At 46.5% G+C, this 13,793-nt stretch overlaps 1 protein-coding gene across 1 annotated transcript; it reads right to left on the reverse strand.

Annotated features, from left to right (window-relative positions):
- Positions 1-314: 314 nt before the first annotated feature.
- Positions 315-1,349, reverse strand: LOC119376532 (transcription factor Sox-21-A). The gene has a single exon (XM_037646328.2). It carries the CDS (start codon positions 1,299-1,301, stop codon positions 315-317), a length of 987 nt encoding a protein of 328 aa, XP_037502256.1. The 5' UTR covers positions 1,302-1,349.
- Positions 1,350-13,793: the final 12,444 nt, after the last annotated feature.

Below are 13,793 nucleotides of genomic sequence, written 5' to 3' on the forward strand. Positions count from 1 at the left end.
AAATGCGTCGATTCATTCACCCTGACTTGTGTTTTAACCGAAAAATTCGCGTATATTCATGCAGCATCGTGTCAGTCACGAAAAAGTTCTAGAACTTTCCAAACTTTCCTCTAGAACAGTGCGCGGCGAAGAAAGCCACACTGTTTTGTTTCGAGAGGCAATGCGTCCGAACGTCGGCAAACACGCGGACAAGGCTTGAGATGAAGGAAGGGGGGTCATGGAATACCAAAGCTGAATGCCACGCCTGCGGGGCAAATATTCAAGATCAAGCATAGAAGCGCAGAAACTTACGTGGTCGGGCCTGGTCACACTGGCTACAACATGCGTAACGCGTCGTGGGTCGTAGGAAAGGCGGGAGCATAGCCGCACATGTACGCCTGTGCATATCCGGCAGCAGATGTAAGTGCCGAAGGTGGTTGCGCTGCAAACATTCCGTGTTGCGCGAACATTGAGTACTTTTCCATGTCCATGGGAGCACCGGCCGACTGGTAGGGCGCCAGCGCGAACGGTTTCACGTCCGGAGGGTACGTCGGGTAGGAACCAGGTATCGACGTCGGGCTCGAAGACGTCGAGTGCGGCGAGCACTGCGGCTGCTGCGAGTCCTTCGTGAGGGCCTGCGGCGTGGCCGTAGCAGCAGCGGCGGCTGCGGCTGCAGCCGCTGCCGCGTTTGAAGCGTGAATCTGGGCGGCCAGCCCTTGATGGAAGTAGGCTCTGCATTGGTCCGCCATGTAGGCGCTCGGCTGCATCGGGTAAGGCTGGTCCTGCTTCTTGGACATGGGCGACTTGACCTTGCGTCGGGGTCGGTACTTGTAATCCGGGTGGTCCTTCTGGTGCTGCTCTCGCAGTCGCTTGGCCTCGTCGATGAACGGTCGCTTGTTATCTTCGTTCAGCTGCTTCCATTCGGCACCCAGCCGCTTGGATATCTCGGAGTTGTGCATCTTGGGGTGCTCCAGCGCGATCTTGCGCCGCTGCGCGCGCGACCACACCATGAACGCGTTCATGGGCCGCTTGATGTGATCGGGACGGAGCTTGCCGTTACTCACGCCGTTGCAAACGATGCTGTCGGAGCCGGTCGCAGGAGCGACTATTACGGGAGAAGGGGCCTGCTGCTGGTTCTGCTGCTGCTGCTGTTGCTGCTGAAGTAGTTGTTGTTGCTGCTGCTGCTGTAGCTGCTGCAGGTGCTGTTGTTGCAACTGGTGCTGATGAAACTGGTGCTGCTGCAGCTGATGTTGTTGCAACTGCTGCTGTTGCTGCTGCAAAGCTGCGCTAACGGCCATGGCTTGAAAAGCGGGCTGCTGCATCGCACCAACGTTCACCGTGTACAACACGAGGTAGACTGGGCTTGTGAATGTGTATAACTATCTATGACGAAGAATACAGCATGGCGCTCCGTGACGTGTAACCAACTGGCGTCACCAAACTTTTTTTCATTGGTTAAAGGTCACGTGTGTTGGGAAAGGAGGACGTTCAGGTGGCTGATGGAAAGGGTACGATAATCCTCGCCCTTTTCGCTACCCCAGAAGCTTGCAGGACGCTGCACAAAAGGTGACATGCCCATCCAGGGAAAAAAGATATACAAAGGCCCGAGAGTCCCCCACCCGACTTGAATGGTGTCCCCGCTGTGCATATAGGCTCGTCCATCACCCCCTGGTCTCCCCTCCGCTGCCACAGGACCCCAAAAACCCATTGTCGCTCCCTCTTTCTCCTTCACAATGCCAAATGTCGAGTGTCTAGAAAGCGGCTTCGCCCTTTGTTCGAATTCCCTTAGCACAGCTTGCAATGCCCAAACTGCTATGCGGCAGAACCATGGGCAGAACCCCCCGCTCCTTCTAAAGACTCAGAGAGAAACGTTCGAAAAAAAAGAAAAAGAATGGCATGTACCGTACTCTACCGCGGCTTTTCTTCCACACACCATTCAAGGGATATGTTCCGTCATCGCCACTCACGCTTTCACGTTACTAAACAGCAATGCGTTGTCGCTAATTGCTAAACAGTTCTTTGACGCCACGAGTGACACGTCATAGACGAACGAAAGACGGGGAATGGTTCGAAGGGCTCGTTTTTTTTTGCGAGACATAACCTAACGAAGCTTCATTGTCTGTTTTCTTCATCAGGTTTTGTCTAATGTTATATACGTGTCACAGAGGAAAAAATGTACGCGGTTAGCTGTAATTCGATAAGCGAAATGGAAAATCCGACGGCAAAGTGTTCCCTACTTGTTCAGTGCTCTGCACGATCGCGCTCCTATCTGTGACGCCAAGCGGCGCATAAGCTCGCCAAGGCGCTACGATGCGGCCACATTTGGGTTGAATGGTCGACCTGTCTCACCCTCATGCACGTTAGCGACTAGAGTACTGGCTCGACGTTTCTATCACGTTAACATCGCGATTATACGTTGGTTTCTTTCCCGTTTTTCTTAATATCCGTGGTTTTACGCGCCAAAACCACGACATGATAATGAGGCACGCTCTAGCATTTCGACTGCACAGAAATGCGACCACCACGGCCTGGACCGAACCTGCGACCTTCGGTTCGGCAGCCGAGCACAGTAACGACTTGCATGCACAGTTTTCATTGACGTCACCGTGGTCGACATCTTGGGGTATACCAACTGGTTGAGACACTTGCGTAAACTCTTGCTCGAACGCGCGGAACAGGAAACTGTGACGGCTCGCCTCCCTTGGCGCGGCTGGCGAACAGAAGAAAGCGAGGAGAGCATAAAAGAACGCTGAGACCGAACGACTGGGTGTCCTCTCCTGCAGTGTGACACTCTCTAATGAGATAAAAAAAAAGTCACGGTGGCCGCCATGTCAAAGGTACCAGCGGCGCAGAGAATCTGTCTGTGACGTCACGTGAAAACTAGGTTGAGAGCGTACACATCGCAACAAACGGGACGCTCTAATTAAGCTGTTCCTTCGACAACTAGCTCGGACGGGTGTAGGAAAAAACGACACCGGAAGATACGTCCTCGGAAGAAACGTCCCCTGTGGCATTGCTCTGTAGGAAAAAAGGTCCCCAAGTGATAAATTAACCGAAAAACCAATCCTGGGTGAACTCACTTAACAAAATACTGCATTCTTTATTCGACACTTCGCAAATTCTCGGCCACATTGTGTTAAAAAAAGAATGAAAAAATTCATTCTTTTTACATATAGATAAGACCGAAAGTTGGGCGAGTTGGTCTTGCATTATTGCGCCCCATCTGTATTCTCACCTTTTGCGCCGCGGAAATGATAAGATATATATTTCTTGCACAGTAAATTTCAGTTACTGCAATCCTCGCGCGGATCCCCCCCCCCCTTTTTTTTTTTCAATCAGAAATAAATAATTGGCGACTTGAAGGCGCAACGTTTGAGGGCCCTCTTCTGGGGCCGTTTTTTCCGACAGCGCAAATGGTACACATTTTTTCCAGGGACATTTTTTCCGGCGACGTTTATTCCGGGGACGTTTTTTCCGGAACCCAGCTCGGACACGGACCTCTGCGACGATTGATTGATGAGGTTTAACGGCGCAAGGTCACTTGTGACCAAAGAACGCCATTCGTGTTTCTCTTCGAAATTACAACGGGGATTACAGTGATTGTCAATTAACAAGACAGCGAAATGTTTGTGCTACGACAAAACTGGACGTATGTGGTTTCTTGTGCAGAAGAAGAACGTGGCGCTATCTTCTGCAGCCCTTGCAAAAAAAAAAAGTGGACGACTGCGAGGTCTACATTTCGCGGCATTTTATTTTGCAAATCGGATCGATTCACGAAAAAGTTACTGCGCATGCGCGAGCAAATACACTTTCCAAACAAAGAACCTCGAGTACAGACCAGCAGAAAGAACTGTTGTTTCCACTCAATAGGTTTTTTTTTTTTTCCTGAAGACACTAGTATTCGTGGGGAATATTGAACGGACTACATTGAAAGAGTGCACGGCGATTATGTTTGTGCTCTGTTAAAACGCGAAATACTGAACTCACCAAATGCAGGGCTGTATATGTGTACCACGCAAAGTTCTTAAACAATCTTAAGCTCATATCTCTGATGAGAAATTCCACCACCTCCAATCGTCTCCAAACGCGACGAAACGTCGTCAAATCGCAGAATAGATCGTTTCTGAAGGCTAGAAGCTTATTTAAAAAATATTTATGCACCGAAATTTGATGTATGGCGTTTTCACATTCACCCGTGATTACAATACTGTTACCCGTATTTTTTTTTCACCTGCTTTTTTTCCACTTTGTGTTCATTTATTCGCGAAAAACTCTTTCGGCAGTTTTCATTTCTCGTTAAACTGTTGGTGTTTAAATAGTTACTTTTACATTATCTTTTGTGTAAGGCCTTCACATACTACACTTTGCTTTTTTAGTATATTTAGCGTTTCTATGTTCGTGTGTTCACTTACATCTTCTGTAATAATCAATATTTCACCTATGTATATTTATCTCTATTTCGTAGATGGTGTATTGCCCCCGTTACACAACGCCCTACGAGGGCGCTAATGTAAGGTACTCATAAATAAAATAAATACATATTCTTCTTGTTTCTTAATTTTTTTCTACCCTAACAACCACGTGGAAAGGAGTAGCCGTCACCAAGAAATGGTGACAACTTCTTTATTTATTTTTTATTTAAAAAAAAAGGCATGTCGCTCATTTTTCTTTCCAAAACGCGGTCTTGTTGGTTTGTCACAAGGGGATGGCTTGTAGGATAGAGAAGAGCAGAAAACAATGGACGATTTGCAAAAATATGCGAGACAGCTTTCCTGCTTTTGTCGTTCGTTGAGCCTTCGGCGCTCCCAGTTTCAGCGACAGTGCGTGACCCGAACGACAGGTTCCTCGTCCACCAGGCGGAGGCTGAGGGGCAACAATGAGGCGTGACAATCGCATAGTAATTTCTAGGAAAAGCATCCGTGGCGTTCGGGTACCTGTACCAGGAGCGGCAAAAGCACAAAGAGGGATAAAAGCAGTGTATGAACGAGAATGCTTGGTTGAAAAAATAAAAATTTCATGAAAGCCGTCTTGCAGGTCCACTGCATAAACGACAAACGGACACAAGCTCTATAACTTTCAACAACGAAATTTTCTTCCCGGGATTGGACACGCATATGCGCATACAAAGCCACGTGGCAACGATATAAGTTTTTTGTCAAGTCACAACATGAACGCAAGAATAACAGAGAGCTCAGCTATTATAGTTGGTAAGTATTCATTCTAATAGACAGGGCGTGCACACACAATCAAGAAGTCAGAACACCACAAACACCGACTAACAACTCAAGAGGCGCAGAGCGACGGAAAAGAAAGAAGGCACAAAAGATAGGGCATTTGATAACTTGCCAAGCGAAATATGTGAAATGCGTTGAAGGCTTGGTGTGTCAGTTACCTCTAACATACTGAAATGGCATGCTTCATTACGACGATTACGATTATTGGTCAGCTGCCTGCTCGTAAATAGATCACGTGCTACGTGACGCCAAAAAAAAAAAAAAGCAAAAAAAGTGTTCCACACTCGCCGCCATGGCTGCGACTGGCGCTGACTGACACTCCTAAGTTTCAATCCACATATATACCCTATAAAGTGGACGGGGAGATGACCGCCGCCGTAGCTCAGTGGTAGAGCATCAGACGCGTTATTCGAAGGTCGCAGGTTCGGTCCCTGCCGGCGGCAAGTTATCTTTTCGTCCACTTTACTTTCTTCACATTTATATTCTAATTACTACAAATACCACCCCCTATACTTTCCTTTCGTACAGGATTCTCAACAATAGACCATATTCATACTATCAATCAGGTGATAGAGAAATGCGCGGAATACAACCAACCCTTATACATAGCGTTCATAGATTACGAGAAGGCATTTGATTCGGTGGAGACATCAGCAGTCATGCAGGCACTGCGTAATCAAGGCATCGACGAAGCCTATATAAACATAATGGAAGAAATCTACAGCGGATCCACAGCCACTATAGTCCTCCATAAAGAAAGCGACAGAATCCCAATAAAGAAGGGCGTACGGCAGGGAGACACGATCTCTCCAATGTTATTCACCGCGTGTTTACAGGAGGTTTTCAGGGCCCTAGATTGGGAAGAGTTAGGGATAAGAGTTAATGGAGAGTATCTCAGTAACCTACGATTCGCTGATGACATTGCATTGATGAGTAACGCGGGAGACGAATTGCAGCTCATGATTACTGAACTGAATACGGAAAGTAGAAGAGTAGGTCTGAAAATTAATATGCATAAAACTAAAGTAATGTGGAACAATCTTGGCAGAGAACAGCGCTTTGCGATAGGTGGCGAGACACTGGAAGTTGTAAAGGAGTACGTCTACTTAGGACAGGTAGTAACCGCGGAGCCGAACCATGAGAGTGAAATAACTAGAAGAATAAGGATGGGTTGGGGCTCATTCGGCAAGCATTATCAAATCATGAATGGTAATCTACCACTATCCCTCAAGAGGAAGGTATATAACAGCTGCATCTTACCGGTACTTACCTACGGAGCAGAAACCTGGAGACTTACAAAGAGGGTTCAACTTAAATTGAGGACGACGCAGCGAGCGATGGAAAGGAAAATGATAGGTGTAACCTTAAGAGACAGGAAGAGAGCAGAGTGGGTCAGGGAACAAACGGGGGTTAAGGACATCATAGTTGAAATCAAGAAGAAGAAATGGATATGGGCCGGGCACGTAGCACGTCGGCAGGATAACCGGTGGTCATTAAGGGTAACTGACTGGATTCCAAGAGATGGCAAACGCGTGAGGGGGAGACAGAAAATTAGGTGGGTAGATGAGATTAAGAAGTTTGCAGGTATTACGTGGCAGCAGAAAGCACAAGACCGGGTTGATTGGCGGAACATGGGAGAGGCCTTTGCCCTGCAGTGGGCGTAGACAGGCTGATGATGATGATGATGATGCTGATACTTTCCTTGGCATTGCTGTCTGTTAGTTCTCATTAATATTGTGTCTAACAAAGAAAAACGAGCCCTTAAAAGTAATCTTTCCATTACTCATTCACACAAGATAACTTTAAAGGACAAATGTTGGAGTTCCGACAATAAAGGTGCTCATAATTTGCGCTCCGTGTGTGTCAGTGTGAACCACACTTGTTTGTGTTTTGCGTGCAACAGTGGTGCCCAATATGAGTTGCAACATGCTCTGCCCGTGGTCAAACCGGTGCCAACACTGCACAGTGACACTGACATAGAAAACAATCAGTGACGTAAACACTGTTTCGATTAGTGGTATTTGCAAAGCCAATATCACATTTGCCAGTGTTACAGGCCCCTTCAAACATGACTACCGTGTTGTAACACATACGCGCAGACCATGGTCTGAGATTGCTTGCAAGTTTCAGTGCGTTAGTCCTACAACAGCCGAAACAACACGTGTCTGCACAGAAGATCGCGCGGAGCTTATTTCTGCGGGCTTTGCAACATTCCATTGAGCCCGCGAACAAGCATTGTAGCCGCCAAAAAGAGCCGGCCCCGCCTCGTATTGCCTGTTTGGTGGAGAAAGAAAAGCGGGGGGAGAGGGGGAGAGGTTCACATAGAAACTGCGGGGCCCATTCTAAAGCTGCCCGCCGCTTCCACTGAATGCCACAAAAGGAGCAGAAATGTCCCCAAGGCGATGCGTATCTCCGTCACCATCAGCGGGACTCGCTGTCGTGGCGGTTCGCTTTACAGAAAGAAAAGAAGGTATCTTCCCCCTCTCCCCTCGCTTAGACCTTTTTCAAGGCCGCACAAGGACACGCACCGCGTCCGACTAATCCCCTTGGGGAATGAGGCTTTTGTTGCTGCCTCGTAGTCCGTGCTTTTTTCTTTCTTCTCCGATCTGCCACAACCCAAGCCGTGTCCCCGCGGTCGTTCCACGAAAGCTTCCTTTGTCAGCAATTCTTCATGCACGCACCTGCAGGATGGAATGAACCACCTCGGAAACCAAAGCCGAACAAGTTTTTTTTTTTTTCTCGTGGATGACTATACGTTCAAACAAGAAGTGTACAGTGGCAAAGAGGTTTCTTGTGCATGCCCGTGGTTCGACGCGATAGGTATTAACATCCCCTCATGTCGCCTTACGCAAGAATCAGAATGCGCGCGTGTGCTTCAGTAATGGTCGACAGGGAGGGTTGACCTCTCCCTTTCTTGACCACTTCACGAGATCGTCCCGTTCCATTCGCCCACAATGCACAACTCGAGCGTGAATAAAGTGAATGATCGCAGCACACAATCGAGAAAAGCAACGGTGGCCGTGCCACGTTTTCGGAGTCCTTTGATGTTGTTCCTTTTCAAAGGTCCCGTTCTTCTATCGGTAAAAGCTTTCGCACGCTCCGTCTGCCACTTGGGCGCCTCATTTTCCTTTGATGTAGCAAGGAAAGTAGGCCAAACAAACTGATGGCGTACTTCACGAGTAGTGAGGTCCCTCGGTTAAACATGGCGACAATAATATGGGGTGTCGGTTGGGAAAAGGCTGCGTTACACGATAAGACACAGTATTTTGGAGTATTGGCGGCCGTTTTGTATTTCTCATTTATAATTCACATTGATATTGGCGCTTTTATTGTTTTTGGTGCTTGATATTAATTTTCGTAGTTTTTTTTAGATTTGTTTGATGACTTCTTTGGTTTTTCCTTGTTTAGCTCCTTTTTTCTTTTGCTATTTATTTCGGTCAGCAAATGACATGCGGCTACGTTCCGCTTACTGCTATGTTTAAGCGAGGGTCTTCGAGAGGACCCTCGCTCTCACTATACGCCACAATACACTATTATGATGGCTTCTAATGGAATTTGAAACGTGGCGCGAGAAAAATATCCACACATCCTATAGCTGTTAATTAAAATCAAGCATAACGATTAACGAATTCCGTTCAGTCAGTATCTTAGACAGCAAAGCGCTGCCCCTTATGTAGGCAAGATAGACATATACCTGACGTTCGTAGTCACCAGCGTTCCCGCCTAAACGATGCCCGCATGCACGAAGGACGCGTCGAAGCCATCGACGCGTCAAGCCGTCCTAAGGCACACTTTTTTTTTTTAATTGCGAAGCATTTCTTAGCTAACCAAAGGCACTTTGACTGTTTCTATCTATCTATCTAGTCGCCTACGTCTGCGCACTCTCGTGGTCGTCTCTTTAACATTGTACATACCAAAAGTGGCCCAAGAGGACACGTGTGCACGACGAACACGATCCACAGGCCGTTATATGAATAACGTGACACGTGTGTTGTGTACGTGATGAAACCCTTTCCCCCAATCACGTGTGGCCTATTCCCGCATACAAACGGCCCGTGGAATGCGGATATGCGCTACTGGTGATTCACGGTCTACAATCCACCCAGGGAACCGGCGTCGGCGGCGTTGTCGGTGAGCGAAAAATCCCGATGGACCCAGTTTTAGCCGGAATCGAACCCAGAAATTCTGCGCGGCAGTCAAGTTTTCTACCACAGACTCACATTAGGGCTGTAAGCTGCTTCGGAAAAACACTGTATACAGGCGTCACGTCGGGCCAATTACGGTTGCAGGGTTGGCTGTCCGCTTTTATAACAATGTAATAAACACGTGAACTACTATGAATCAGCAAGCTATATTCGGTGATGACTCGACCACGGAGGAATACGTAGACGAGCGATACTTTTGATGTGCACATCATCGCAGCGTCGTACACTTCGTTTCGATAAAGTGTCCGCGCATTAATGTGAGTGCCGACGCTACGTTGGACCGTAAGCAGTGTTGTAGGCGTTACTGAAAAAAAGTAACTAAATACGTTACTCGTTACACTATAAAAAAAGGAACGCGTTACCGCCCTACGTTACCTACAAAAAAATGTAACGCGTTACCGTTACCGTTACCGAAAAAAAGTAACGGACGTTACCTCTGCCGTTACTCCGCAATCATAAATTTTATTCGATGTGTCTTTGCTGCAGGAACCCACAATGACAATAATTTAAATCTGAAATTTATGTTTCACATATAACTTCTAACCCAAACAGCGAATATACCCAAAATGCTGATTTAACGAGTATTACTTGCACAAATGTACCGGACGTTAGCAATGGTACAGTGGCTTAAAGTTGCCTTTAGAGTTACGTGTGATGGTTTCTGACTCTGACACATATAGTGAAGCCGTTTTTCTCAATGTCACATTATACAGAATATGAGATTGAATCATCAACGCTATTCGCAAAGAAAGCATCAATAAAATCTCAAGAAATTTACAATAATTCTGATGGTGCGCTTCTACTAGCAAAACGGATGCGCGAATTTTGTAGTAGTAAAGAAATGCTTAAATGGGCTAGTCACGTAAAAAAATATCTGTGCATAAACATTTTTTGTTCACTTTAATCTGTATAATTACCGCAAAAATTGCGAACGTTTATGTGAGGGTGTTCAAGATGCTTTTTCTATCTGCAGTTGCAGATAGAAAAAGCAAAATTTATTTTTAAAACAAAGTTGATAAGCCTCATCAACTTTGTAGCTACTATAAAATGTCGCATATTTAGACATTTTTCAAAAACAGTTTCCTTAGCTCTACAAGTTTCAAATAATGTTACTTTACTCTTTGTTGCGCATACATTTCATACACAAAATATCTTCTTTGTAACGATAACATTTGTGTTTTACAACGTCGTGAACTTTCGAGAACGACAAGTAATGAATTTGGTCCCTCCGGATTGAATATGTTTGATATTTTTTCCCTCGTAAATTATGGAGTTAATAAGGAAATTAAGTTACTTTTCGGGCTACTGGCATGGGACATGCATAAAATATAAAATATTAAAATCTAAAATATCTATTTTCGGATCCGTGTCGATCTCTCGTGGAATCACCCCTTTGAAATAACCACGATTAGTACACTAACTGCGGTAATGTCTGCTGTAACCCTGGTTAGCCGTAACCGTAGTTAGCTTAACCGCGGTTAAGGCTGTTCGTGTGACAGCGGTATTAAGGTAGTGAGTAAAAAAAGATTTTTTTTAATTTACACGAAAAAATTCTACGTTTCGCGTCCCACTCGCATTCTTTTTCAAGGTTTTCTTCCAGCCGGGGGTCACGCCTATTCTCCACAATAAGGCAGACTCTCGATCGGCAGCGCACCTGTAGACCGGTTGACGTTACCGGCTGTCGCTTGGATGGGCCAGAATTCCACACAAAGCCGCTTAAGTCGACGACGTGGGAGTTGTCGAATTCGATGCGGTTGTCGTTTACCATGCTATGCTCAGCGAGTGTACTCCTTTGTCACGTGAACTTGCGAACATTGTTTACCATGCTATGCTCAGCAAGTGTACTCCTTCGTCACGCGAACTTACGGACATCGTTTTTATGGCTGTGTTCCAATTCTGGACAGCATCGTAGACAGTCTACGCTGACAGCTTAGAAGACAGCATCGAGGTCATGTTGTCCGACAAATGGAACGCGTCTAGAAGACGTCTACGCGACGTGATGCCACCTCGCGTCGAGAAGAGAAAGCTAAGAAAAAAAAACGTAAATATTCTTTCTTTATCCTCTTTCGTGTTTAAACCTATGAAAAAATTAACGTAGCTTACATTGAGCGCCTGGAAAAGCGCCTACTGGTGTACAGACGACCATACCGGCGATATCCGAGCTACGCGAGCATTGCGCTGAGCCGCCATCTTGTTTGGACAGCAAAGTAGCCTGCATCGTTTTTGTCTTTCTCGAAGTTGTCTATTTTGCCGGCTACGTGAGAATTGGAATTTGACTTAAGATGGCCGCTGTCCACTTAGCTGTCTATTTAGCCGTCTACGGTGAGTATTGGAACACACCCTATGTTGTCGCAGCCTCTCGGGGGAGTTCTTCGTTTCCCCCATGTAAAAAATTTCACGATCAGCACGTGGTATGGAGTAAACCAGGCCTTGCGCTTTCTCTTCGGACGACCTGTCTTTTTGGCACGAAAAGGCGCAGGTGCCAGCAATCCATCTGCTACATCCACTTCCACGAGAAGCATGTCCGTACAGTTTCTCATGGCGAATTATGCGGCTTTCGTCAAGCTTTTTGTGGCGATGGCCCAAACCTTCACACAAGGAGTCGGCGCGTCCTAAGAAATTGGCTCCCACAATTACCACAAAAAAAAAAAGCGATTCCTCCCGCGCTTTCTTGGTTAATGCCTGGCAGACCGACTGCAGTCCGACGCTGCGACAAAAGAATTTGTCGGGGCGAGCTCTGAGAAAACGACACCCACAGGATAAAAAAGTAACGAGTAACGTGACACCACACGTTACCGAAAAATGTTAACGTAAGTACGTTACTCGTTACAGTTTCTAAATTGTAACGAGTACGTTACTAAGTTACCGAAAAAAGTAACGCGTTACCGGTAACGCCGTAACTTGTAACGCGTTACCGCCAACACTGACCGTAAGCTACTCGTTGGGCTCCCGTGCAGTACACTCTAAAAAATACCATGCTTAATATCACGCTAAACTGTGAATTTAAGCGTGATGCACATGTAAATGAGCTGTGGATGACGTTTCAAGCCCCACGTGACCAAAAGTAAGCGTGCGGTTCCTTCAGGTCAGCGTGAGGGCAAGGCTGCGTGCCGTGATTCTGTCATGTGCAAGCGTGGGCCAGCCGTGTACGCGTGTGCAACGGATATCACACGCTTACAATCCCGCGGCGAACACGCGTAAACATTTGCCGTCACGCATATAGAAATTCTAATATGGGAGCCGCGATAAGCGGCGCCGTCTGCCCGAAGGGCGAGCGTTCTCAACGATGAACATGACGAGGCGCATGCGCATTCGCCTCGCCTTCTTCCCGCTCCTGTTGCGGCGAATACGGGACTTTACTTCGGAAGGCTCTCGAAGGGCGCGCTTCTGAAAGACTGCGTTTGTTGCGGGTTCTTTGGGTTGTAACACTGTTCAGGCACTGCAAGGCAGAGATTTCTGCCATGTTTACTTCCATAGACATTCCTGTCGTGCAACGCGGGCGTTGCAAGCACACGGATTGTGATTGTGCCGAGTTCATGCGAGAAAACCCGCCACGGTCTGATGGTTCTGGAGCAGCCATTCCCCACGGATGGTGTGTATACTGCGGCCACTCACCTGCGATTCACGGACGGTTGGAGTATATAGGTGAGAACGTTAGTTATCTTTCTGTCGTACTCAATGACAGCAAACATTAAGGATTTGCAATGGTTTCTTGTGTCAGCTTATCACATGGGTTGTGCGAAATGTGCATTTTTTTGTTTAATGCCTATCTGCCAAAATGTGCCTATTTTGTTTAGCGGGGGGCGAGAACTTCCTATGCAAGCAATAACTGTGTTCGAAACAAAAATTATAATCGTCATCATGCTTTTGTAAACAGTTTCAAGGCGGAACCAGTGAATTCCTCAGAGGTGTGTTTGTTGTGGTCAAGTACCGAACGGAAAAGTAAGAAAACAGCGCGTTAAGGCACTTTATTTCCGAAAACGCGTGCTTTTTTTTTCTTTTTTCTTTGTGTCAGTATTGTGTTGCGCACATGTCACTTGCCTCCTAGCTCATTGATATCTGCGATTTTAATAACAAGTTGTCTTTTGGAAGGCAGCACTTAAGGTATATTTTTCTTTTGTAGTTCGTGCCTTGTCTTATTAGGTTTCACTATGGTATAGCATGCAACAGGCTCAAAGTTCCGTCCTGTTCAAGAACCCAACTGTCACGATTACAACGCGAGGTTATTTGAGAAATTTTTTGCGCAGCACATTATCCGGTTTGCATTTACAGAAGCTATGCTATGTGTCTATGCAGTTCACAAAAATTGATCACTGACGCATCAGACGCTGTCCGGCGATGGAAGTACAACGATCTCGGTAGGTGCATTGCTGAA

Source organism: Rhipicephalus sanguineus, unplaced genomic scaffold (genome assembly GCF_013339695.2).
Source record: "Rhipicephalus sanguineus isolate Rsan-2018 unplaced genomic scaffold, BIME_Rsan_1.4 Seq129, whole genome shotgun sequence".
NCBI classification, from domain to species: domain Eukaryota; kingdom Metazoa; phylum Arthropoda; class Arachnida; order Ixodida; family Ixodidae; genus Rhipicephalus; species Rhipicephalus sanguineus.